The sequence below is a fragment of the Heloderma suspectum genome, chromosome 4, assembly GCF_057233095.1.
Source record: "Heloderma suspectum isolate Gila_16-S chromosome 4, 16-S_ref, whole genome shotgun sequence".
Classification (NCBI taxonomy): Eukaryota; Metazoa; Chordata; class Lepidosauria; order Squamata; family Helodermatidae; genus Heloderma; species Heloderma suspectum.
In genome coordinates, this window is record NC_139461.1 from 167,364,145 (window position 1) to 167,388,224 (window position 24,080).

Consider the following 24,080-nt stretch of genomic DNA (forward strand, 5'->3'; position numbering starts at 1 on the left):
GGTGTGGATGGTGGGTGGGTTAAAAATCAAGACTGCTGCATATACGAAATGAAATCCATACAGTAGTCAAATACCTGCTTATTAGTGAGTATTGAAAGAGCTTTCTTAAGCCTTGGATGTGTCATAACTGGAAATATAATGGATGTGGTAGTATTTGGCTTACAAGATGAGAGTTTTTGAAGCAGATGGTTATTTTAATTGGATAAAGAAAATGCATGTACAGCAACTGAGGAAATGAAGCCAGAAGACTAATGGAGTAATACCATACAATGACAGATTTTTGTGTTAAATGAACATTTCATTAGCTTCTCAGAAGATTTTAGATGGGAGTTAATGATCCCATTGTGTTGGGGCATATGAAAAAAAGGTGGACATCGCTTTAGAGGTGAGAAATGACATGGATAAAGCTATGAACTTCGCTGTAATGATCCTCTGCTGTTGCAGCAGTGGCTTGATTTCTAAAGACAATGATTTCATTTTATCATTCCTGAAATTAAATGCAAGACAATTTTGTATTCTGTGAGAACCTTGGATTATCCTGTTGATATTTTAATATTGTAACAGGCAGCATATATTTCAAACTGAATTGGCTGTTGACTGAAACTCCAACACCATGTCTCTGTGTGCCTTTTCTTTCTTATACATGATTTTATTAACTAAATGGAGAGGATATCATGCATTGAAGGGACAACCCAGTTTGCCACAAATTAGTCACTGTCCTAACACATTTCTTTACACCTTACCAAAGATGAGTGAAGCTTTTTTGCATTAATATGTCCAGAATTAATTCTTACTGATGTAGAATGGATTATGATGATACAAATGGCATTATCATTTGAAGAGAGCCAAAAGAGACAGTATATTAGAATGAGCATCTTATTTGACTTCTTAATCACTTTGTTCTTAGACTTTAATTCCTAACAACTTGTTTAGAAACATTGTGTTGAGAATCCCCCTCCCCCACTATTCCTTTTTTAAAAACATTATCCCCCCCCTTGGGGGGGGGGAAATGCACTGCTGGAGATTTTTTATGACAACATTGACTTTTTCTCTCCTTTTTTGTATTTCTGTCTTTCAGAAGTACAGCATGAATGACTTTGTTTAGAAGTGCCTTATGTTTTTTTGCTAAGAAAGGAATGAGCACAGGAAGAAGCTGAGTAGTGGCCTTTTTGCCTCTTTTCTGCACTATAATGTTAATCCTGCAGAAACAATTATAAAATCTACATTGAGAAATTGAGACATAGAAACAAAATTAGGTGGTGAATGACAGATCACCTAGTTAGTGGCGGTCCAACTACATTGTTATGTAATACAAACCATGAACCAGTCCACGTGGATTGAGTGGAAGACTCTGAATATGAGCACTGACATTGTGAATGTCTCTGAGCATCACTCCTGCCCATTTGGATTTGGACACTACAATGCCATCGACATCTGCATCCTCGAGACTATTATTATTGTCTTACTAACATTTTTAATTATTGCCGGCAACTTAACAGTAATTTTTGTCTTTCACTGTGCTCCACTGTTACATCATTACACCACCAGCTACTTTATTCAGACTATGGCATACGCTGATCTTTTTGTTGGAGTTAGCTGCCTGGTTCCTACCTTATCATTGCTTCACTACTCTACAGGTGTCCATGAGTCCTTGACTTGTCAAGTTTTTGGATATGTCATCTCCGTACTGAAAAGTGTTTCTATGGCCTGCCTTGCTTTCATTAGTGTGGATCGCTATCTTGCTATCACAAAACCACTCTCCTACAACCAGTTGGTCACACCTTGCCGATTGAGAATTTGCATAATTTTGATTTGGCTTTATTCCTGCCTTATCTTCTTGCCTTCCTTTTTTGGCTGGGGAAAGCCCGGTTATCATGGAGATATTTTTGAATGGTGTGCAACCTCTTGGCTCACCAATGCTTATTTTACTGGCTTTATTGTGTGCTTATTGTATGCTCCAGCTGCCTTCATAATCTGTTTTACGTACTTTCACATATTCAAAATCTGCCGGCAGCACACCAAAGAGATAAATGACAGGAGAGCTCGTTTTCCTAGTCATGAAGTGGATACTGCTGCAGAAACTGGGCATAGCCCAGACCGCCGCTATGCTATGGTTTTATTTCGTATAACCAGTGTGTTTTATGTGCTCTGGCTCCCCTACATCATATACTTTATGCTAGAGAGTTCTAGGGTGCTGGAAAATCCAGGACTCTCTTTCTTAACGACATGGCTTGCTATAAGCAATAGTTTTTGTAACTGTGTTATATATAGCCTCTCGAATAGTGTTTTCAGGCTGGGACTTTGGAGATTGTCAGAGACAATATGTTCATCTTGTATACGTAAAAAAGACAGCATTGTTCAAGACCCAGTTCCTAGAAAACGGGCTAATTCCTGCTCCATCTAAGGAGAACTAAAACGGTCAATCAAATGAAATCTAACATATGGGACTAGGTTGTATTTCATACTTTGGAATATTGCAGAATAAAAATTAAAGAAATATTTATTCATTGTAAAATTTATTGGTTAAAAGGTGACTTGTATGAAAACATGTTGCTTTAAGGATGGATTCTGGAAGAAAACTGAAATGGTCAGAAGTGGATCATTGGTGAAATTGTGGTATATGCGTGAGTCAATGCAAGGGAAAGCTTCCAGTAGAATGAACTAATGAGTTGAGAGCTGAAAAATAACTTTATCACTAATAGCGAAATTGTCACATATTATATATGTGGATGAATATGTAGTAATCTGGTGTATTAAGATAAATCTTGTTTAAAACAGTTAGTGATGACTTACCAATTATGTCTTTAGCAGATAAAAAATAAATGTTTATAAGGCAGTTTCATTGTTGTAGTTTTTGTCTCTTGTACAAAAATATTTTTAAAATTGCTGTAATTTGAAATGAAAGATACCTATGTCTTGCAGAAGAAAAATGTTTTATTTTTCTATTGCAATATATATATGGATGACTTATTTCTCCTCTGTTCTTTTGGAGTTTGTGACCCCATTGTTCAGGCATATTATTTATTTCAGGGCCAACTTGCCCATATAGCTTCCCCCCTCGCACTGAGAATTATTGGTGGGGTGGCTCAAGCATGCCCCTAATGACTAATTTTGGGGCAGAATCTATATATATGATTCCTGTTCAACACCAACTGAAATCAAAAGGGGTTATTTGGGAGGCAGGCCTTGAGAGATTGTATCTTGTGAGTGAAACATATTCAAATTACTTTTAATTTCTAGTGCCTACTAAATTAGCACAAATCCATGGCATCTTTGTATGCTTTATAAGTGACACATGCAGTAACAAAAGTGTCATATAGCTTCTCAGTAAGATTTTAAAATGTGAATTAAGAAAAGCTGCCCCCATTGTACCTATTATAGTTGGTGCATTGCATGAATTCAGCATGAATATAATGGTTTGTATTTTTCTAAATGTACATTTTGTATTCTGTGCTCAGTGGTTTTCCTAGCATATTAAATCATTGTTTTAAACCTGGGATAAATAAAAAATTAAATACAACTTCATAGAGGTACATTTTGAAGTGTTAAATGTGTATTGACAAAGTTTGAAAGACCTTAATACCAGACCCAAGTAAGAATCTCAATATTTTGTTAGGTAATAGTCTGTGTAGTTAAATGGTTTTTGAAGGGGATTTGTATGTGTGCCTCTGTAATCAGTTTGTGAGGACTCACTCAGTATGTGTGGTGTGATCCAATCAAAGTTTAGCAATGTCTAAGTTCTGTTGATTTTAGCTGGGGATTTTAGAACATGCTTAAATCATTCCCATCAAAATCAGCAAGACTTATAAGCGCTTAGTCTGGGCTCGATTGTTCTCATAGTTATCAGTAGAATATATAAATACTGATTTTGGCCCAAGCTGCCATTTCCTGGCTTTTTTTTTAACATGTGGCCCTGATATAAAAATAACACTTTTTGTGTTGAGTGTACGTTGTGCCCAGTGGTGAAGGAAAGCCACCTGGCATATTCTCAAAGACAGTTTCTTTGTTCTTTAAAAGTCCAGAGCAGTATTTTAGACAATACTGAGTGTGCGTGTGCGCGTGCGCACGCGTGTGTGTGCGTGCGCGCACATTAGTGAGAGAAAGGGAGAGAGAAAAGCTGTGTATGGTAGCTTGGATATACATGCAGCCCACAATACTGATATCTTTGTGATAAAGGTTTTCATATTGGCTCCAAATGTAAACGCAGGTGTGCAGAAGGTGATGCAGGGCATGGAAATAGTATTTTCTTCTCTGTGTGCTTCAAGAGGTTTGGCTTTAAACACATAGCCCTAAAAATGTGCAGGATATGTTTCATTTGTGGTTTACTATTGTGCAAGTGTGGATTAGGAATTGTCTCAAGACAAATTGGTTTTTAAGCCTAGTGGCAGGGCTTGTCTCAGTATGTTATGTACACCGCTTAGAGGCCTAGAATTCAGGCATCAAAGTGTGGTGGCTGTGGAATACTTGTTGCCTGGTCCCTTCAGATAGCCCAGTGATATCTATCTGAAATTAACACAGAACACAATGGGTAGCCTAAATCATTCCACGTAGCTATGAAACTGAAGTGAGTATCTTATTAAATTTATATCCTAATTTTCTTCCTTAGAACTCGAGGACTTGTATGTAGAGTTCAGGTTGTCTCTGTTAGTGAGGCACTGACCAGACCCAGGACCTAATTTGCGAGGTTGCTGCATTGTATGTCTTCTGACTGTAGCCCTAGTGGTTTCTTATGTACCACCAGTACTTTATTTTATATTTGCTTTTAAATGTGCATATTTTCATCATTTTTAATGGACAAGTGGTTTAGAAGTTGTGGGCAAACATGATGACCAAAAAATTTAGACTGACAAGAGAAATATAAGTACTTAGTCAAGTATATAAGCTCACTCTATACTAGGTGAGCAAATACTGATATTTGCAAAAATGTTTTGAGATTTCTGTCCAGCTTCTCAGAAAATACTTCTGAAGTGGTTTATGTTTTTGTTGTTGCTATAGTCCCATCAGTGTGTGTGGCGCTTTATACAAGAGAATCTTCGCACAAAGATATGGAATAACTTTCTAAAACATACTAACATTAAAACATGAATTCAGTCAATGATCAGGAGAAAATCATAACATCAGAGGTTATTAAAATAAAGTCTAGCTACAGGCTCCCTCTCAGGCAGGTATCAAAGCCCTCCTGAAGGATAGTCTTCACTGTTTATGTTAATAATAGTAGTTAACTGGCTTGTTTTATTGCTGTATTAAAAGGTACTTTTTGCTAGTATGTTTAAGCTTTAATATTTACTTTTTGCATGCTCCATTCTAGTAAATTGTACAAAGGGTTCTCACCAAATTCTGGAATGTCGTTTGATCATAGGATTCCACTTCTGGTGAGCTAACTACGAATTATGTCCAAAACATGCATATTAGAGCCCTAATGCTTAAAAAAGGATAATAAAGCAGCAGATGGGAGGGGCACTTAAACCTTTCTGTGATCCAAATCATGCCCTTCTTCCCAGTGGTTTTGCCACTCTTGAAGTTTTAAGACATGTATTTGTGAGATCATTCCTTAATGGGGGAGCTGTTCTGGCATGGTGGGAGATGTTTAAGGGATTTATGTCAGGTAAGGGATATTTCAGTTTTGAATGCTATCTTCAAAGGATATATTTGCTGCTTTCACTAATTTTAAGAACAAGGGGGTCATAAATTTAGACTATAATGTTAGAGACCTTTAATATTAATGACAGAAGTTTTATTCTTCTAAATAAACTCACTGCAGAGATTTGTATACTTGTTTTAATAATAATGCCTCTTTTTTGCCTGATTGTTCAGTAAGAGATTAAACACTTTTTTTTATGCAAATACATCTACATAAACCAGTCTAGTTTTTCAAAGTACAGATTAAACCCTTCCCCCTGTTGTTTCCTGCTGAAAATGCTCCCCTCCCAGCTGCACTTTGCCTATAAGTAAGTAATGGCTATACCTTTTAAATTTTTACAGGTTTAGCCTTGTGTGCCTATATGTTTTACCAATGGGAGCATGTAGAAGCTTCAAGAGGGTGACTTTCAGCATCAGAATCCCCCAAATTGCAGTCCCAATCCAGATTGCTCCCTTCTTGCAACTGATGTTTGTAAACACACACACACACACACACACACACACACACGTAAAAGAAAAACACATGAGGAGTTCCCATTATGGAACTCTCAAGTCCTGTCTAGCTTACTATGTCAAATTTACCTTGTCCTGTCTTCACCACTCTACAATTTCTCTGAAAATAACATTAAGACCTCTTCAAATATCACATGTTCATGTGTATATCCTGTGTGTACTCCTAAAACTGTAAAGCCTTTCTCAACCTGGTACCCCCCAGGTGTTTTTTTTTACCATAACTCCCAGCATTCCTGACCATTGTCCATGCTGGCTGGGGCTAATGAGAGTTGAAGTCCAAAACACCTGGATTGCACCAAGTTGGGGAAGGCTGCTATAAAGTATAAATGTGATGAACACCTGTTTCATACAGTAAATGTGTAGCAGAGCCAAGATTGACTGATTTGGTAACAGGCCTGGGTTTGTTCTATATAATATATGAAATGGCTTTTAAGAGTCTAGAAAACACTGCAGAGCATGTTGCAGTGTATTTAAGACAGTAAATTGCTCTTTTGCTTGCTCTTGCTGCCATTGGGATCCTTTGACTGCTGACTGGCATTTCCTTTCTCTAACTTGAGGTCCTTGGACTGCCCATCTTTCCTTAAGCAGCAGAAACGTAGCAAAGTAATAGCTGTTGCAGCAAAACTGCTGGCTTCTATGAAGTGCAGTCTGTTAAATAGTGAGGCTGCTAGGGAACAAATGTTGGCAAATGAGGGTAGAATGTACCACATTCAGTGGCTTGAGCAGAATAAATACTATGCGTATTATTTGGTGAAGTAGCTTACAAGCTAGATTTTTTTTTTTTTTACACAGTTTGGAAGTACTGAAGATGGTATGTTGTAATACCTCTAAAATGTTACTTAATTTATCCTGAGCTTTGGTTTGTTTAGTTGTTTCAGCTTCTGGCAGTTTGCCTCTTTTATTATCTATAGCTTGGAATTGTAAAAGATTGAATAAAAATGTTTAATGGCATTCTGATCCATGAAGGCATTTTTGGATACCAACAGGACTTATGATGATTAGGAACCAATTAAATTAATTCTTACCCATTTTATTATATGAGAGTAAATGTTGAACTCTGTTCACAGATCTTCAGTTTAAACATAATACTCCCAGTTAATTGTATGCTGTAGTATGTTTTCTTTTAAAGAAAGCACATTGATAAAATAGATCCAACATGTGGTATTCTCTGTAGAATTATCCTTCTACAAGGAAATGATCAAAATTAGTAAAGTTACTTCTTTCATTTCAGTTCCATTCTTCACTTCAGTCAGATAAGCACAAATTGTTAGCCTAGTACTGCAAACTGCATTGGTCCCCTTCTTAAATCATGAGCCTCCCTCCCTCGGTTTCCCAGCCGCCAGCGCTGAGACCACCAGAGGAAGAGGAAGCAGCAGCCATTCCATTGTACTTATTTTACGATGAAGAGCAGGCTAAAAACACTTTAAATAAAATAAATAAATAGATCCAGCTCCATGACCTGCTGAACTTTGAACCCAATAATTTAGTGCCTGATTGCTTTCCTCCCAGTCCCTTTTCCTTCTGTGCCATGCCTTTTAGATTATAAGCCTGTGGGCAGAGACTGTCTTTGTAAGCCAGTCTGGAAGCCTTTTTGGCTGAACAGCAGGATAAAAATGCTTTACATTAAATAGCCATTGCTGGCATATGGTATTGGAAACTGCACACTGCAATGGGCTTCTGCAGCCCCACACTTTCCTGGGAAGAGCACTGGTGAGCTGGGAAGGAAGCCTGAGAGCAGCACTGCCTTGTGCCTAGCTAGCACCATCCTTGGGCATCCTCCCAACCTGACACTACCCCTCCCACATGCACTGGGGGGATATGCCACAGGGAATGCAGGTGTCCTATGTAACATGACAGGACAACCAGGAGCCTTGCAGAGGCTTCTGAAGTGTCCTGTTGTGCAGTGAAATGCCTGCTGGTGAGCTGGGAGGGAGCCTGAAGATGACACTGCCCAGACAAAAGGTAGTGCCACTATCTGGCTTATCAGCTTGCAAGCATCTTTCTCACTGCTAAATGACATCCAGGACTCCCTGGATGCTAATACAGCATTGCTCAAGCCTTTTGAAACACCTTTGTATCAGATGTGGGAGAGTTCTTTAATTTGGTGGGTGTACCTTGATTGGATATTGTGCACATGGAGAATTATGTCATATCTGAGGGGTGGATCTATCCCAGCCAAGCAATTTGGCTAGGGAGGATCTAGCTCCCAGGCTGAAGAAGATCATATGATATAGATGGCATACAGTCAATAAAATGTCTTTGGGGGGAAAGCAGCAGTAGTTCTGTAACTTACAGCACAGTCCTGTCTGTATATGTCTACTCAGACGTAAGCCCCATTGAGTTCAGTGGGATTTATTCCAAGGAAGAGTGTGTTTAGGATTGCTGTTTTAGGGTTTAATCTGGTCACTTGTGTCAAATGTAAAGTGCTTCCAACTGAGTTTCTCCTGGCGTGGGTTACGTAGTATTCTTTGAACATCACTGAACCACTGGGTGTCAAGGTTCCCCTGTTTGTTGTTGTTTATTCGTTCAGTTGCTTCCGACTCTTCGTGACTTCATGGACCAGCCCACGCCAGAGCTTCCTGTCGGCTGTCGCCACCCCCAGCTCCCTCAAGGGTGAGTCCATCACCTCCAGAATATCATCCATCCATCTTGCCCTTGGTCGGCCCCTCTTCCTTTTGCCTTCCACTTTCCCTAGCATCAGCATCTTCTCCAGGGTATCCTATCTTCTCATTATGTGGCCAAAGTACTTCAGTTTTGCCTTTAATATCATTCCCTCGAGTGAGCAGTCTGGCTTGATTTCCTGGAGTATGGACTGCTTTGATCTTCTTGCAGTCCAAGGCACTCTCAGAATTTTCCTCCAGCACCACATTTCAAAAGCATCTATCTTCCTTCGCTCAGCCTTCCTTATGGTCCAGCTCTTGCAGCTATACGTTATTATGGGGACTACCATTGATTTAACTATGCGGACCTTTGTTGTCAGTGTGATGTTTTTTTGAGGTTGAACTGCAACCCAGCTTTTGCACTTTCTTCTTTCACCCTCGTCATGAGGTTCCTCAGCTCCTCCTTGCTTTCAGCCATCAAAGTGGTATCATCTGCATATCTGAGATTGTTAATGTTTCTTCCAGCGATTTTAACTCCAGCCTTGGCTTCATCAAGCCCAGCACGTCGCATGATGTGTTCTGAGTACAGGTTGAATAGGTAGGGTGAGAGATTACAACCCTGCCATACTCCTTTCCCAATCTTAAGCCAGTCCGTTGTTCCGTGGTCTGTTCTTACGGTTGCTACTTGGTTGTTATACAGATTCCTCAGGAGGCAGACAAGATGACTTGGTATCCCCATACCACCAAGAACTTGTCACAATTTGTTATGATCCACACAGTCAAAGGCTTTAGAATAGTCAATAAAACAGAAATAGATGTTTTTCTGAAACTCCCTGGCTTTCTCCATTATCCAGCGGATATTGGCAGTTTGGTCTGTAGTTCCTCTGCCTTTTCTAAACCCAGCTTGTACATCTGGCAGTTCTCGTTCCATGAGTTGCTGGAGTCTTCCTTGCAAGATCTTGAGCATTACCTTACTGGCATGTGAAATAAGTGCCACTGTTCAATAGTTTGAACATTCTTTAGTGTTTCCCTTTTTTGGTATGGGATATAAGTTGATTTTTTCCAATCTGGTGGCCATTCTTGTGTTTTCCAAATTTGCTGGCATATGGCATGCATCATCTTGACAGCATAATTGCATAGCCAAAATCAACACTCAGACAAAAGGGCTGCTTTCCAAGGCTTTAATTCCATTTATCCTGATGAGGCATATAGATGCTTATTGCTTGAGTCTCAGAGGAACTACAAAGGAACAGACATCTAGGGGTTCTAAGGGTTAGTCAGTTGATCTCTGTTTGGGAAAAGAATGGCAATTCTCTGAACTTAAGGGGTGGGAGGGGAAGATCTCCCCCTCTCCCGTGATGCTTCTAGGCGCAGCTGTTGACGCTGAGCCAATCAGGCTGAGTGCCGAAGCTCGGTCCCTGTGATCTCTCGCTTGTGCCTGCATCTGACTAGTATCTGCCAAAACCACTGAGGTTGTTTTGAACGTCTAAAAGTTCAGGTTGTCCCTTCTTTTCCATGCCTGGTTCGCTGTCACTCCCAGGGATGTGAGAAGGGGGGGGCTCCCCCTCCAGCTGCACCTCTGAAGTTTGAGAGAGTTCCTCCCCCACGAGTTGTCTTTCCTCAGAATCAGAGCTGCTTTGGGACTCTATGGGCTGAGATACAACCCTGATATTGGGTATTTAAGGCTAGAAGGGAGAAGGAGAACCTTGGTAAATACTACTGGGAAGATAATGTTTGTCTCCTTAAATGTTCAAGTCTTTGACATGTGACGTGTGTTTTAATATGGGATACTCTTGAACTTTTATTGTAGTTTACATATAATAAATCTATACTATTATGTGATGGTGAAGTCTCTTATGCTGGTTTTCAGAACTGGTATGATAGCATGAAATATTGACAAATGTTATAACTTGGGGCAAAGTCATCAGAATGTTTGCAGTCCAACTTATATGACGGAAGGGAAAGGTGTCAGTCTGGCTGGGAATAAAACCTTGCACAGGCCTATTGGGCAAATAAACGAGTAAGATATTGTAATATACATTTCTAAATAATACCAAAGATCTTTATATGAGCAATTATGACCCTCTATATAAGACCTTTGTGACATTAATACAACAGATGAAATTGAATTTATCATTTATACAGAAAATATTGGCAGTTGAAGACCTTGTTACTAAAGTTTAAATTTTCTATTTCAATCTGTTCCAATTAACATTTTGAATAAACTATTAAAGAAATAGCAAAAGTTGTTATTAATGTTTATTTGGAGAAATAAAAATTGCAGAGTGAAATCAGTTAATTTACATGATGAGAAAAAGAAAGATGGATTAGGCATTCCCAGTATAAAAATACATTATTTCGCAAATTACCTAATTGGTTAACTGGGTTAAAAATAATCCATATTCTTACTTTACAAAATTTGAGGAAGCTATTTTGAATATACCTGTACCTATTATAGGGTAATAACAATATAAAGTGATTGGGTATTTGAAAGTTCTGTTTTACTATTAATCTCCTTAGAAGGTGGAATGTGTTTTAAGGCTAGGGTAAATCCATCCAAATCTCCTTCTTTAGTCATGGATGATCCACAGTTAAACAGATACCCAGAAATTTGGATATTGACACCCAGCTCTATTTCATCAAATCCAGCTGAGGCAGTGGATGTTCTGAATCCCTGCTTGGGCCAGTGGATGAGGGCCAATAAACTGAGACTCAGTCCAGACAAGACGGAGGTACTGTTAGTGGGTGGTTCGTCTGCCCGGCTAGGTGATGTTCAACCTGTTCTGGAGGGAGTTGCACTCCCGCTAAAGGATCAGGTTCATAGTTTGGGGTGCTCTTGGACCCAAAACTGTCACTTGAGGCACAGGTGGACTCAGTGGCAGAAAGCACCTTTTATCAGCTTAGGCTGATATACCAAGTATGCCTTTATCTGGACAGAAATAGCCTAGCTAGAGTTATCCATGCTGTGATAACCTCTTGTCTGGATTACTGCAATGCGTTCTACATGCGGCTGCCTTTTAAAATGGTCTGGAAACTTCAGTTGCTCCAAAACAGGGCAGCAAGATTTAATTAATTAAGTAATTAATTAATTAAAACATTTCTATCCCGCCCTATATCATTAAGATCTCAGGGCAGCATACAGATAAAATCAATGTCAACAGTATAAAACAATAAATAAATTAAACACCTACAAACATATTAAACTATTAAACAAGCTAAAACTAGTTAAAATCTAAAACAGTTAAAACAATGTGCTAGGGAGATTGTTAACGGGGACTGGCCAACGAGATTATGCCAGCACTCATCCAGCTGCACTGGCTGCCAGTCCATTTTCAGGCCCAATTCAAAGTGCTGGTATTAACATTCAAAGTCCTAAAAAGCTTTGGGCCAGGTTCTGAAGGATTGCCTACTCCCATTTGTACCTGCCTTGACCCTAAGAGCATCTTCAGGGGTCTTTCTACTTCAGCCCCTGCCAAAGGAAGCGAGGCAGGTGGCTACCAGGAAGACGGCCTTTTCTGCTGTGGCACCCCGGTTGTGGAATGAGCTCCCTAGAGAGGTTCACGTGGTGCCTATGTTGTACTTCTTTCAGCGCCAGTTGGAAGACCATTTTTATTTTCCTAGCATTTTCGTATTTTAGCATTCTGGTCTTTTAGCTCTGCTGTTTTAAATCTGTATTTTAAACCTCTACATTGCTGCTAGGTTTTATTCTGTTTGTACTTTTATATTGTGGTTTTAAGCTTTTATATTTTATATTGTTTTATGCTGTACTTGTGGTTTTAATTTCTGTGAACTGCCCAGAGAACTTCAGCTATTGGATGGTATAGAAATTTAATTAATAAATAAATAAATTCGAAGAGCAATGGCTTTTCTAGAGTTACCTTCCATTTTGTATGGTCCCTGGGAGGGTGTCCTAAGGGCCTTAGGGATGGCCTAAGGGCCATCAGATCTCCCTCTCTGAGGGCAGAGAGAGGTCCACCCTCAGAGGCAGAAATCCAACCTCGGTTGTCTGCTGCCAGTCCATGAGGAAACCTCTACAGCCCTTCCCTCTCCAGCATTGGAAGAGGCAAAAAAGGGGGCAGACCAGATCAGAACAGGCTTTGAATCAACTGGATCCAAACACCTCCCAGTTCCCAGACACATCTCTGATTTGGGAGGAACGTATGCTGGCCCTGGAGCTGCCATATAGACTGGCCCAAAAGTAGGTATACCGTATAGTCTATTTGCATTTTATTACATTGTTTATTACATTTACATTTGTTTACACTGTTTAATCTTGTAAGTGCTCGCAATGTATTCCATCAGCATTGCAACATTCCTCGAACCTGTCCAGAACACCGTGACACACAGTACGACACCAATTCCAATCTACATCAATGTCCATAAACGCTTCCAAGATGAACTCTTTTAATTCTCCACTGTCCGGGGATTCCTCTCAAAACCTTATTCTTTACTATGCCCCCCCAAAAGAAGTCCATTGGTGTTAAGTCGGATGAATGTGGCGGCCATTCAATGCTGCCACGTCGTCCGATCCAATGCTGTGGGAAGGTGTTGTCAAGATAGTCTCTTACTGCAAAAGCATAATGAGGAGGTGCCCCATCTTGTTGGAAGAACAGTTCGGCGAAGTTAGCCCTGGTTCTGAGTTGTGGCACTACCACGTCGCGTAACATGTTTAGGTAATTGTTACTATCCACGGTTGTATCGAAGAAAACTGGTCCTACAACACCTTTGCTGGACAGTGCACCCCACACTGTGACGCCTGGCTGGTTCAGTTGAGATGTGATAGTCAAATGAGGATTTTCATCTGCCCAATACACACAGTTATGCCTGTTCACGTGGCCTGACAACTTGAAAGAAGCCTCATCTGACCAGATGATCTTATCAAGAAGATCTGGTTCGTTAGAGATTTGGTTACGCATCATCTCACAGAATTGCAACCGACGGTCTGGGTTGTCCTCCAGAAGACCATGTAACAGTCTTGGACGGTACGGCTTCAATTTCAATTTACGCATTAAGCTCTGAAAGGACATTCTAGGTATGGATAGCTGCTTAGATGCACGTTGTGTGGACTTTTTCGGACTGTTCACAAATGTCAGAGCGACTCTCATCTCATTTTCCTCTGTCATAGATGTTCTAGGATGTCCAAATTTCAGTGCATTAGCCACTGCACCTGTTGCTTCAAATTTATCTCTAAGACGATAAATTGTCAGACACGTTGGTGGAGGAGTGTCAGATGCTTCTTGCCACGCTGTGCGCACCCGCTCGGCATTTTCAGTCTTCCAGTACTGCTTTAGAATCCACTTTCTTTGTTCTTGACTCAAGTTCACTGCCATCATTCACAATATCAGTAAAAACAAGCAAACACTAAACAACTAAACAACTGTATACCTACTTAAGGGCCTCACTCTGCTCACTCTCTATATTTAACTGATTTAACTGTCACTCCCTGTCACTCACGCTTCCCAACTGTCATTCTGACTCCACCCACACATCTTCTACTCACACATTCTCTCCCCCTCCCATCAACATTCTAAACAACTGTATACCTACTTTTGGGCCACCTGGTATAATTTCCTTCCCATTGGTTGCAATGTGAGAGAAATCGTTCTAGTAATAATACAATCTGGAACAGGAAGGAGAGGAGGAAAATGCTGCTGCTCCCTCTCTTCTTCCCAGCATGAGCCCAGCAGGACTTTGGGTGAGGCAGTTTGTCCTCGTTCTAATCTCCCCTGAGATTGTAGGATTGCTCTGCCCAGGACAGAGCTGTGGATAATAGAAGTTTATCATATTAAAGCATATTAACGTGGAATGGATTGAGGAGAGCCAGTTATGGTTTGAATACTTTCACATTCAAGATTTTACTTACGCTGTACTCAGGACTGGGCAAAGGCGGTGCTCTAAATTTAAGGAAATTGTTATGAAGAATTATAAACATCTCTTATCAAATTTTAAACTTGTGTAATATGAATGTGAAATGAAACAAGTAGAATAGTTTGATTAAATGGGCATAAGATAAAGGGGTTATCATTCGAACACAAACATAGAAATATTTGTGGGGGAAAAGGAAACTTCTCAAAATTGTTTTAAAATAATAATGAGATTGTATGTTGTACCTATAATGATAAGTAGAGGTGCTGCCAGTTATCTGGGAGTAAGGCCTATTGAATTCAGTGATGCTGTCGTTTGAGTAAATATGCATAGGATTGCAGGGTGAACTAGCTAGTTGTATGGTAACTGCTGATCAGTTAGTTCTTGTATGCCAAATATTGGAAACTACCCAAATAACAATGGCTAAATTGACAAATTATATAAGCCTCAGGAAAATTAATCAAAAATTATTTTTCTCCATAGATAAATCAAGACAATTTGTACAGTTTTGTAAACATAATTTTCCAAGACTGCATCTCTCTTTTAGATGTAAGAAAGGATAATAGGATTTGTAAGAAAGTATACGTGTTCTTTGAACATCTTGGTTTTTAAGCTGTTTATTCAATATAGATCTGTTAGCTAGCTTTGCGGGGCAAGCTGAGAACTTCAAAGAGGCTCCAGTAGGCAGGGAAACTTAAGAGTACAGAGCCTAGAGATCAAGAGAAGAGTGCAGAGTATTACTGTACTATGAAAGCTTACCCATTTAAGTGTTGCCTTGCAACAATGTTCATGTATTTCTAGGAAAAATGATTATAGCACCAGTAGCACCATATGAACTTGTAAAACTATTTTTAGCTCTCCTTCCTGATATGCATTTTGTTGAAACTAGAGAGATAGCACATATTCTTTGAATAAATGTACTCTTGTCCAGCAAGCGGTACACTTTAACTTGCTACATTTCCCCATTAGTTCCTTTCCCTGGATATAATCTAATTAGAGAGAAAAGTAGGTAATGCCTCTAAGAGGAAGAAAAAGATGAAGGATGAGTAATTAGGGGATTAGTTTAATTAAGTTGATGAGGTTAAACCTGTCCAGTTTGGGAGTAATTAAGCCTATTATGTGAGAGAGGTTGTGTAATTGTGGATTGTATAAAACACTTGGGAAGTAGTAACAGAACAGACTATATGTAATGGTTTTATTTTTATAGAACTTCTTACCAGATGTCACTTTCCTTTGGGTTTCAGGTACCTGAGGTCTTACCACTCTTCCCTTTTCCCTTCAGAATATTGTTTGTTATATTGCTAATAAACACTTAAGCAGTGGGGTTTATTTACAGGGATGCAGTGCCAAGTTTTAGGAATGGGAAAGAGTGAAGTTAAATAATTCAGTGACAAACAAAAATATAATATCAGCATAATTATATACAGTGGGAGTTACAATTTATTTATTTATTTTATTTGTTACATTTGCAACACGCCTTTCCTCAAAGGAGCCCAAGGCAGCGTACATGATCCTCCCCTCAGATTTTATCCTCACAACAACCCTGTGAGGTAGGCTAGGCAGTTGTACCTGCACAGTTAGAGCCCAGTGGCTGCTATAATAAAATTCCTGGATGACATTTGTAAGGAATCAGATCATACCTCTAAAGTGTATTCCACAAATTGGTAATCCAGTGATAGGATCAAATAGGCGTTTCAGTCCTCCCTCCACTCAGTTCCAATTGCCTTGGAGTCCTCACATTGAAGGTGCTCTCTCTTCAGATACCAGCTCCCTCAGTGGTTTTGGCAGATACTAGTCTAGTATCTTAAATGGTGTGTGTGTGTGTGTGTGTGTGAGAGAGAGAGACACACACACACACACACTCACACCCCATATATATATCATTGTTTACTTGGACTTCCTGAGCATACTTCGCAGCCATGGAATAAGAGGACAGGTCCTCTTGTGGATCACTAACTAGTTAAACAACAGAAAGCAGAGAGAAAGAATAAATGGTAGATTCTCCCAGTGGAGGGAAGTAAATATTAGGGCCACCGCTTTTCAACCTGTTCATACATTATCTGGAATTAGGAGTGAGCAGTGAAGCCTAGTTTGCCGATGACACCAAATTATTTAGGGTGGTTAAAACAAAAGGGATTGTGAGGAGCTCCAAAAGGATCTCTCCAAACTGGGAGAATGGGCTTCCAAATGGCAAATGAGGTTCAGTGTAGGCAAGTGTACAGTGATACATGTTGGGACAAAAAAATCCCAACTTCAAAATAACCTGATGGGATCCGAGGTAGCGGTGACCAACCAAGAAAGAGATCTTAGAGTTGTAGTGGACAACTCGATGAAAACATCAACCCAGTGTGTGGCCGCTGTAAAAAAGGCAAATTCCATGTTAGGCATAATTAGAAAAGGAATTGAGAATAAAACTGCCAATATCATACTGCCTTTATATAAATCTGTGGTGCAACCACACTTAGAATACTGTGTACAGTTCTGATCACCACACCTAAAAAAGGATATTGTAGAGCTGGAAAAAGTGCAGAAAATGGCAACTAAAATGATCAAGGGGCTGGAGCATCTCCCCTATGAGGGAAGGTTACAACAGCTGGGATTGTTTAGCTCAGAAAAAAGGAGGCTAAGGGGAGACATGATAGAGGCTTGCAAAACTGTGCTTGGTGTGGAGAATTTGAATAGGGAGACATTTTTCTCCCTCTCACAATACTAGAATGCAGGGTCATCCCATGAAGCTGATTGGTGGGAGATTCAGGACAGATAAAGGGAAGTACTTCTTCACACAGCGCATAGTTAAACTATGGAATTCCCTACCACAGGATGTAGTGATGGCCACCAATTTGGGTGGCTTTAAAAGGGGGTCAGACACATTCCTGGAGGAAAAGGCTATGAATGGCTACTAGTCGTGATGTCTATGTGCTACCTCCAGTAGCAGAGGCAGTGAGCCTATGTACACCAGTTGCTGGGGAACACGGGTGGGAGGGTGCTGTTGCGATCATATCCTGCTTGTGGGTTCCTGGTTGAGAGCTGTTTGGCCACTGTGAACAGAATGCTGGACTAGATGGACCCTGTTCTTATGTATGTATGTATATATATATATCATGGCTGTTCTTATGTATGTATGTATGTATGTATATATATATCAGAGAAAACAAATGTGGCTTGGTATACTTACAACATGACAATAATAATTGGTGATCTTTAATGGGTTTTTTTATGAGATAACCTGTGTACCTAAAATGCAGCCACTGTCACTGTTTTGGTTACTTGGTATCTTATTAAAATTCAGAGGTGAAGGAAACTTTCCTTGCTAGAATTCATATGAACAACAGTAGTTTTGCTCTATCCTATAATGTACATGAATTGCATGAATTCATTTAACACTTACTTACCTAATGTGTTAAGTAAAAGGTTACAACTAAAGTGGAGACCTGAGAAGACTTGTAATATGTTTTTGTTTGCAGTGCCTTGCCTGCTCACGTTACTCACTCTCTGTCCACCCACATGCCTTACACACTAATAGTGTGTGCCCATGCACAGTCCCATATTCATCCAGCTGCCCCTGTAATAATATCCCTTTCCATCATGAGCTTCCAGTTCCTTCTGGCTGAAAGTACTTTGTACTGAGAGAGCTTAACATGGGAGTTAGCTATGCTGTTAAACTGGGAGGAGCTGTGGCTCTTGTAGAGCACATGGTTTGCAGAAGGTCCAAAGTTCAATCTCCAGGTAGGTCTAGAAGAATTCCTTCTTGAAAACCTGGAGAAGTGTTGCCAGTCAATACTGGGCCAGATGGACCAATGGTCTGACTCAATATAAGGTAGTTTCCTATGTTCCTGTGACTTTAGAATGTTCACAAACGTTTAATGACACTCCAGACAGTTCAGCCGGTTGCTTGGGAGTTATCGGACTGAAACCTGAAGTCCGCTCAGGCTTTGACCTGTGGAGGACAAAATGGCTATTTTCCAAGAAATGTTTATGCTCTGCTTGAATTTGACCCCACATCCACATTTCCTCAAGCACAGTAAGTGCCCTAAATTTTGTCCATACTCTCCAACATTTGGTTAATAGCGTAAAGCCCGTGTCACCACGGGCGCTAGTAGTCTGAGAATGATTGGATGAAAATATTTTTGGCCATTTCCCTTGTGACTGGAACAACTTTCAGGGACCGTTTCCTTCTTTCCCTTTTCCTCTCTCAACTTTCCAGTTATGTCCCACATCAGCTTCCCTTCAGTGAGCACCCCAGTAATACAACCTCTTCGCACTACATTAAAGCAAGCCTCCCCCTCCATAGTGAACAATGTCTTCCAACCCACCTCCCTCCCTCTCATTCACCCACACAATTAGCCTCCCTCCTTCCAATAAGAACCCCTTCCTATTTATTACATAGGATAGATGGAACCACACCTCCTCTGTTGCAGGGAAAGGGGGTGTTCCAAGCCTCCACCCAAGAAGCACCCACCCCATCTTCACCTAAGCCTGAAAATCAAAAGGTGAGAAAGGGGGGGGGGAGCAAGAAGAAAAAATGCCACCTTTCTCTCACCTGCCCTGAGCCAGAGCCATCCAATATGGCTCCAGTTTTGTGCCCTGCCCACTTTTGCCACGTCACCCCACCTGTTACTCCACCTCTCTCTCTCTCTCTCTCTCTCTCTCTCTCACACACACACACACACACACACACACTCCTACTTCACCCATGTGCAGGGCATCATGGGAGGAGCATCAGCAGCCTCTCCCTCCTTGCTCTCTGATTCGTTCCATTTGAAACCATACAATCCGAGGGGGGTGGGTGGCTGTTGCCCTTAGCAACCGCCCCAAGGCCTAGCAGCACCCCATAAAGCCTGCCTATGAAGCAAAACAAATAAAAACAAACCCAAACAGAAAAAAGGAAAGCAGGAGGATGCAGGTAATGGAGGTTGAAAACATGTGATGTCAGATCAGGTGCTGCTTGGTGCAGCGCAACTAAACTGGCACTGAACCATAGAGCAATAGGAGACTGTTTGGCGCAGAGCAAATAAACATACTGTTTTGATATTAAAGCCTGAGCTTTGAACTTTTTCAAAGTTTCAAAATTTTCTGCACATCTATAGTGCTCAAGCTTCAGTCTAAAAAAATGAGTAAAATTGGTTTGGTAGATCTCTAGTAAGAAGCGTTACACTAACATATTCTCATATAGAAGAAGATAGAAGATTATAGTTTGGATCCAGCATTCCCATGAATGGAAGTTTGCTCATTGGTCATTCCTGCTGGAGGCAATTTTTAGCTTATTCCTCCTCCCCCTTATTCCCCTTGAAACCATGCTTTAGAGGGCTGGATTGCAGTCTTTTCCATGCAGAGAACAGATGGTCAACTCTAGATCCAGCCCTATGAATGTGTGTTGTTGGAATTTATTTTCCTCTTGCCCCTTCTCTGTGAATCACATAAGGAAAGGACACTTCAGGAACCACCTTAAGAAAAATAAGATTCTGATATTCAAGCTGATTTTTAACATAGATGATGTTGATTGAGGGCACCTATTTATTGGCCCCTGGTGTTTCTTTCTCCTAGCAGAAAATAATTCTAGATTTATTGTTAAGATTTGTAGATATTTTGGAGGATTTAGTATGGCAATTGTGTTGTCAATTGTGGGTTTCGTATGAATGTGTTAATTCTCTTTCAAAAGAAAACGAAAAGCAGGAGATAAAAGGTGTGGTTTTTCTAACAAAATTAAATATCTCCAGTGTATTCCTAGCCGTTAACTGCAAATGACATTGATTTGCCATGAAAAAGGATTATTCAAATGTTCTAAAGTATTCTTTTTAGTAACATGAATACGTTAACTAAATTTGTCATTTCAGTTAAAGATGATTATCAAACTTACAAAGTCATCCCATTTTAAAGAAGTGAAATGTTGTTGCCAATCCTATTAATCTTTTGTTATCTTTTCTCATATGTATTACGTTTAGTGTCATAATACTTCCTTGATACTTTTTAACTTCTTAGCTTTTCTAGATCTTGGCAAATTTGCACAAAAGGATTGGGGGATATATATATATATATATATATATATATATATTGAATGCATTGGGGAAGGGTATAGATTTTGTCCAGGGGCTGTGTGTGTGTGTTGGAATGGAAAGGCTATATTCATTCACCTTAATTCTCATGTTGCAAGCTTCTTACGATGGTATCACTGAAAGATTTTCAGTGCCTCACAAATCATGTTGGGGTGCTGGTCCAGTGCACTCCAGCACCATTACCTTATTGTTTGCCAACAATTTATACAGGATATGAGTTCAGAACCCTGGACATCTACATTTGTGGCTCCCACTATGATGTGTTTGAAAGAATACTGCTACATGTTGGGGTTTCAGGGGAAAATGTGTTTGTCAATTAAATCTTATAAATCAGTGTGTTTCAAACTGTTATGTGGAATCCTGGGGTTCCTCAGAAGCTTAAATGGGATTCCTCTAGGGGAAGAACAGCAAAGATGGACAGGCTTCCTTGAAAAGCAGCTTACCTGCCACTACCGATTGAGTGTGCGCTACTCCTGGTTTTCATTTCATGTGGAGAAGCCAAGCAGTCGTGGCCACTGCCCTATGTGTACATGCCCCAGCAGTTTCAGCAACAAACTGGGGCTCCATGGCGTATATGTAGGTGCTGCTCAGCAGGTATCAGTGTGAAATGTATTTCTAGAAGGTTTTGAAACTACTATGATAAGACATGAATTGGAAGAGGAACTGAAGTTTAGAGAGATGCGTGTATAATGAGTTTAAATAGATGGGATACTGATGGGGGATAAACCTAAGAGACATGCTAGGTAAGGCCAAAGGTCCATCTAAACCAGCATCCTGTTAACCAGAGTGACCAAATAGATGCCTCTGGGGAGCCCGAAACCAGGACAATGGTAAGAGCTGTTTCCCATTGTTGCTCCCTAGCAGGGGCATTGCTAGGTTCTTAAAAGATCTGGGGCACAGGCCCATAACACAGATTTGCATATACGAGTCTAAGTGTACGTCTGATATATGTGTGTGAGTGTGGTGTGTACATGCAGTGTGCTTGCGTGTGTGTATAGATTACAGACAGACATACGAAGTGTGCACTGACCCCCCACCTCACTTCAAATCAGACCGCAATTCAGCATTTTGGAAAAGATCCCACTTCTGCTCTGGCCAGTTTGTAGTCAGACCACTTCAGCTCATTACCAAACCTGAGTCAAAGTTTGGAAAAATGAGTCTTTATGCTTCCTGTTGACACCATGGGAAATTAGAAATAAACTGTAACTTTTTTCTCTTGGTCAGAAGAGGATGATAATTTCAGGCATAGTAGCCCCATAGAAGGGGATTACACCTGCCCAATGTCAGAAAAATAGGTGCAGGGTTTATATTTTGATTTTCTTGAAAGTGAACTGCCAATAACATTTTAATTCCTTGGAAGAATTGGATAAAAATTTCAGGATTCATTGCCCCAAGAGAGGAGATCCTGTCTGCCAAATTTCAGAATGCTAGCCACAAGGGGTTTTGTGCAAGGGTGACCTTGACATTGTGAGATCTCCAAAAGAGGACATACTTAACTCCCTATGTTCCTTGTGGACCATTGTCCTGAAAATCACAGACAGCCTAGAGTTGTCCCTAAGTAAGAAAACAGCAAAGTTTCAGAAGGATAGGTGCAGGAGTTCATGTGGAAGGGGAGTCCTCCAATTTGGGGGAGGGAGTGAATTGCTTTCCCTTCCATTCACTTGGAAGAATTCCATTCACTTCCATTCACATTCCATTCACTTCCATTTCCCTCAATAGTTTTTGGGTAAATTTGTATGAAAACGCATAGGTCATTAGAGATGTACCCCAGGCAAGAAATCTGCAAAGTTTCTGAAGGATATACAAGCATTCTAATTTAGAATTACTGGAATTTATTTACAGTTCACCAATGTTAGCAGCTTGGGAACATGGGTGGGAAGGTGCTATTGCACTCATGTCCTGCTTGTGGGTTTCCTATGGGCTTCTGGTTGTCCACTGTGTGAACAGAATGCAGGACTAGATGGAGCTTGGTCTGATGCAGCACAGCTCTTCTCATGTTCTTAAATATAGAGTGCCTCTGAGCATGTGCAGAATGTTTTTCTTTCACTACTGAGCACTTACATTCTCCCCCTACCAATTCTATTCCCCTCCATGCAACCATCCCTCCTCATCCTACCATCCTCCAGCAACTCTTCAAAAAAAACAGATGTCTTGTTTTGTGCAACTTCTGTCTACCTCCTCCTTGTTATGCACAAGCTGTCATTGTATCTTCCTCCCCATAACTACATTTGTGCCAAGACTTCACCAGGATTCAGCCAATGAGTCTGTTTTCAAAACTAGGGCTAAGTACTAAGCATGTAGTAAGTGCCTTTCCCTCACCACTGAAGCTAGAGTTCATGCAAAAAAACAACAACCCCAAACCCATAAATGACAAAACGTGCATAGGACTGAGCTGAAAGGGTAGTCAGTTCATTAGACGGAATTGGGTAGGCGCTGTATTAAGCTTGCAGCACCATGCTCACAACTCAGGACTTATTTCTGAGTAAACATGCAGAACATCAAGGTGCAAACCTCCCTGCAAAATAACTTGTGTTGGAATCCTATGCACACTTTCTTGAGGGCAAGCCTCATTAAACATAATGGGACTTTTCAGTAGGCATACATAGGATTGCATAAATTAGCAATATTTATCTCCCCTCCACTTAAAAAACAAACCCTAAACTCCTTTTTTTTTTTAATTAAAGCTTTCTCTTCATAGGAACATAGGAAGCTGCCTTATACTGAGTCAGACCCTGGGTCCATCTAGCCCAGGATTGTTGACACTGACTGGCAGCAGCAGCAGCTCTCTAAAGTTTTAGGCAGGATTCTTTCCTTGCTGTACCTGGAGATGCTGGGGATTGAACCTGGGACCTTCTGCACGCCAAGCATGTGCTCTGCCACTGAGCTGCAGCCCTTCCTATTGCTGGATAATGGCAACGGACAAACAAAACAGCCCCAGATTTGTTTCTCTGCAATCATGTGAACTCACCCTTCTCAAAGACTTGAGTGAGGAGAAGGAGGAAAACCAACCCCCTTGTCTGTTTGTATAAAGTCAAATACAGTTCAGAACTTCTTTTGCCCACCGAAGAGAATTCTCTTTATGAATTCCCCAAGATATGCTCTGGTTGGAATAAAGAAGAGAAAGAAAGAAAGAAAGAAAGAAAGAAAGAAAGAAAGAACAGGATAGGGGAGGGGAGGGGAGGGGAGGGGAGGGGAGGGGAGGGAAGAAGAAAAGAATGGTGATTGGAAATGTGTGCGGGGGTGGGGGGGTAGAGTGAATTCCCTAAGCCAAATGGCCCCTTTCAGAGAGGTAGTACTTCAGAGAAATTTAGGAGGCTGTGCAGGGTTTGCAATGATTGCATGTACTTAAATGAGTTTTATGAAGTGAGGTGGCTGAGGGCTTTTTCTAGCTTCTTTAAAACTGTCGAAC

The 24,080-nt window shown here is 40.5% G+C and overlaps 2 protein-coding genes across 6 annotated transcripts in view; both read left to right on the forward strand.

Moving 5' to 3' along the window:
• Positions 1-24,080, forward strand: part of RABGAP1L (RAB GTPase activating protein 1 like) — a 280,035-nt gene that overhangs the window by 103,549 nt on the left and 152,406 nt on the right. The window lies entirely within an intron of this gene.
• Positions 1,104-23,823, forward strand: GPR52 (G protein-coupled receptor 52). The gene has a single exon (XM_084851208.1). The coding sequence runs from the start codon at positions 1,319-1,321 to the stop codon at positions 2,402-2,404; it is 1,086 nt and encodes a 361-aa protein (XP_084707334.1). The 5' UTR covers positions 1,104-1,318; the 3' UTR covers positions 2,405-23,823.

Coding starts and splice junctions, on each gene's coding strand:
- GPR52 (XM_084851208.1), top strand. CDS start 1,319: ATGAACCAGTCCACGTGGATTGAGTGGAAGACTCTGAATATGAGCACT.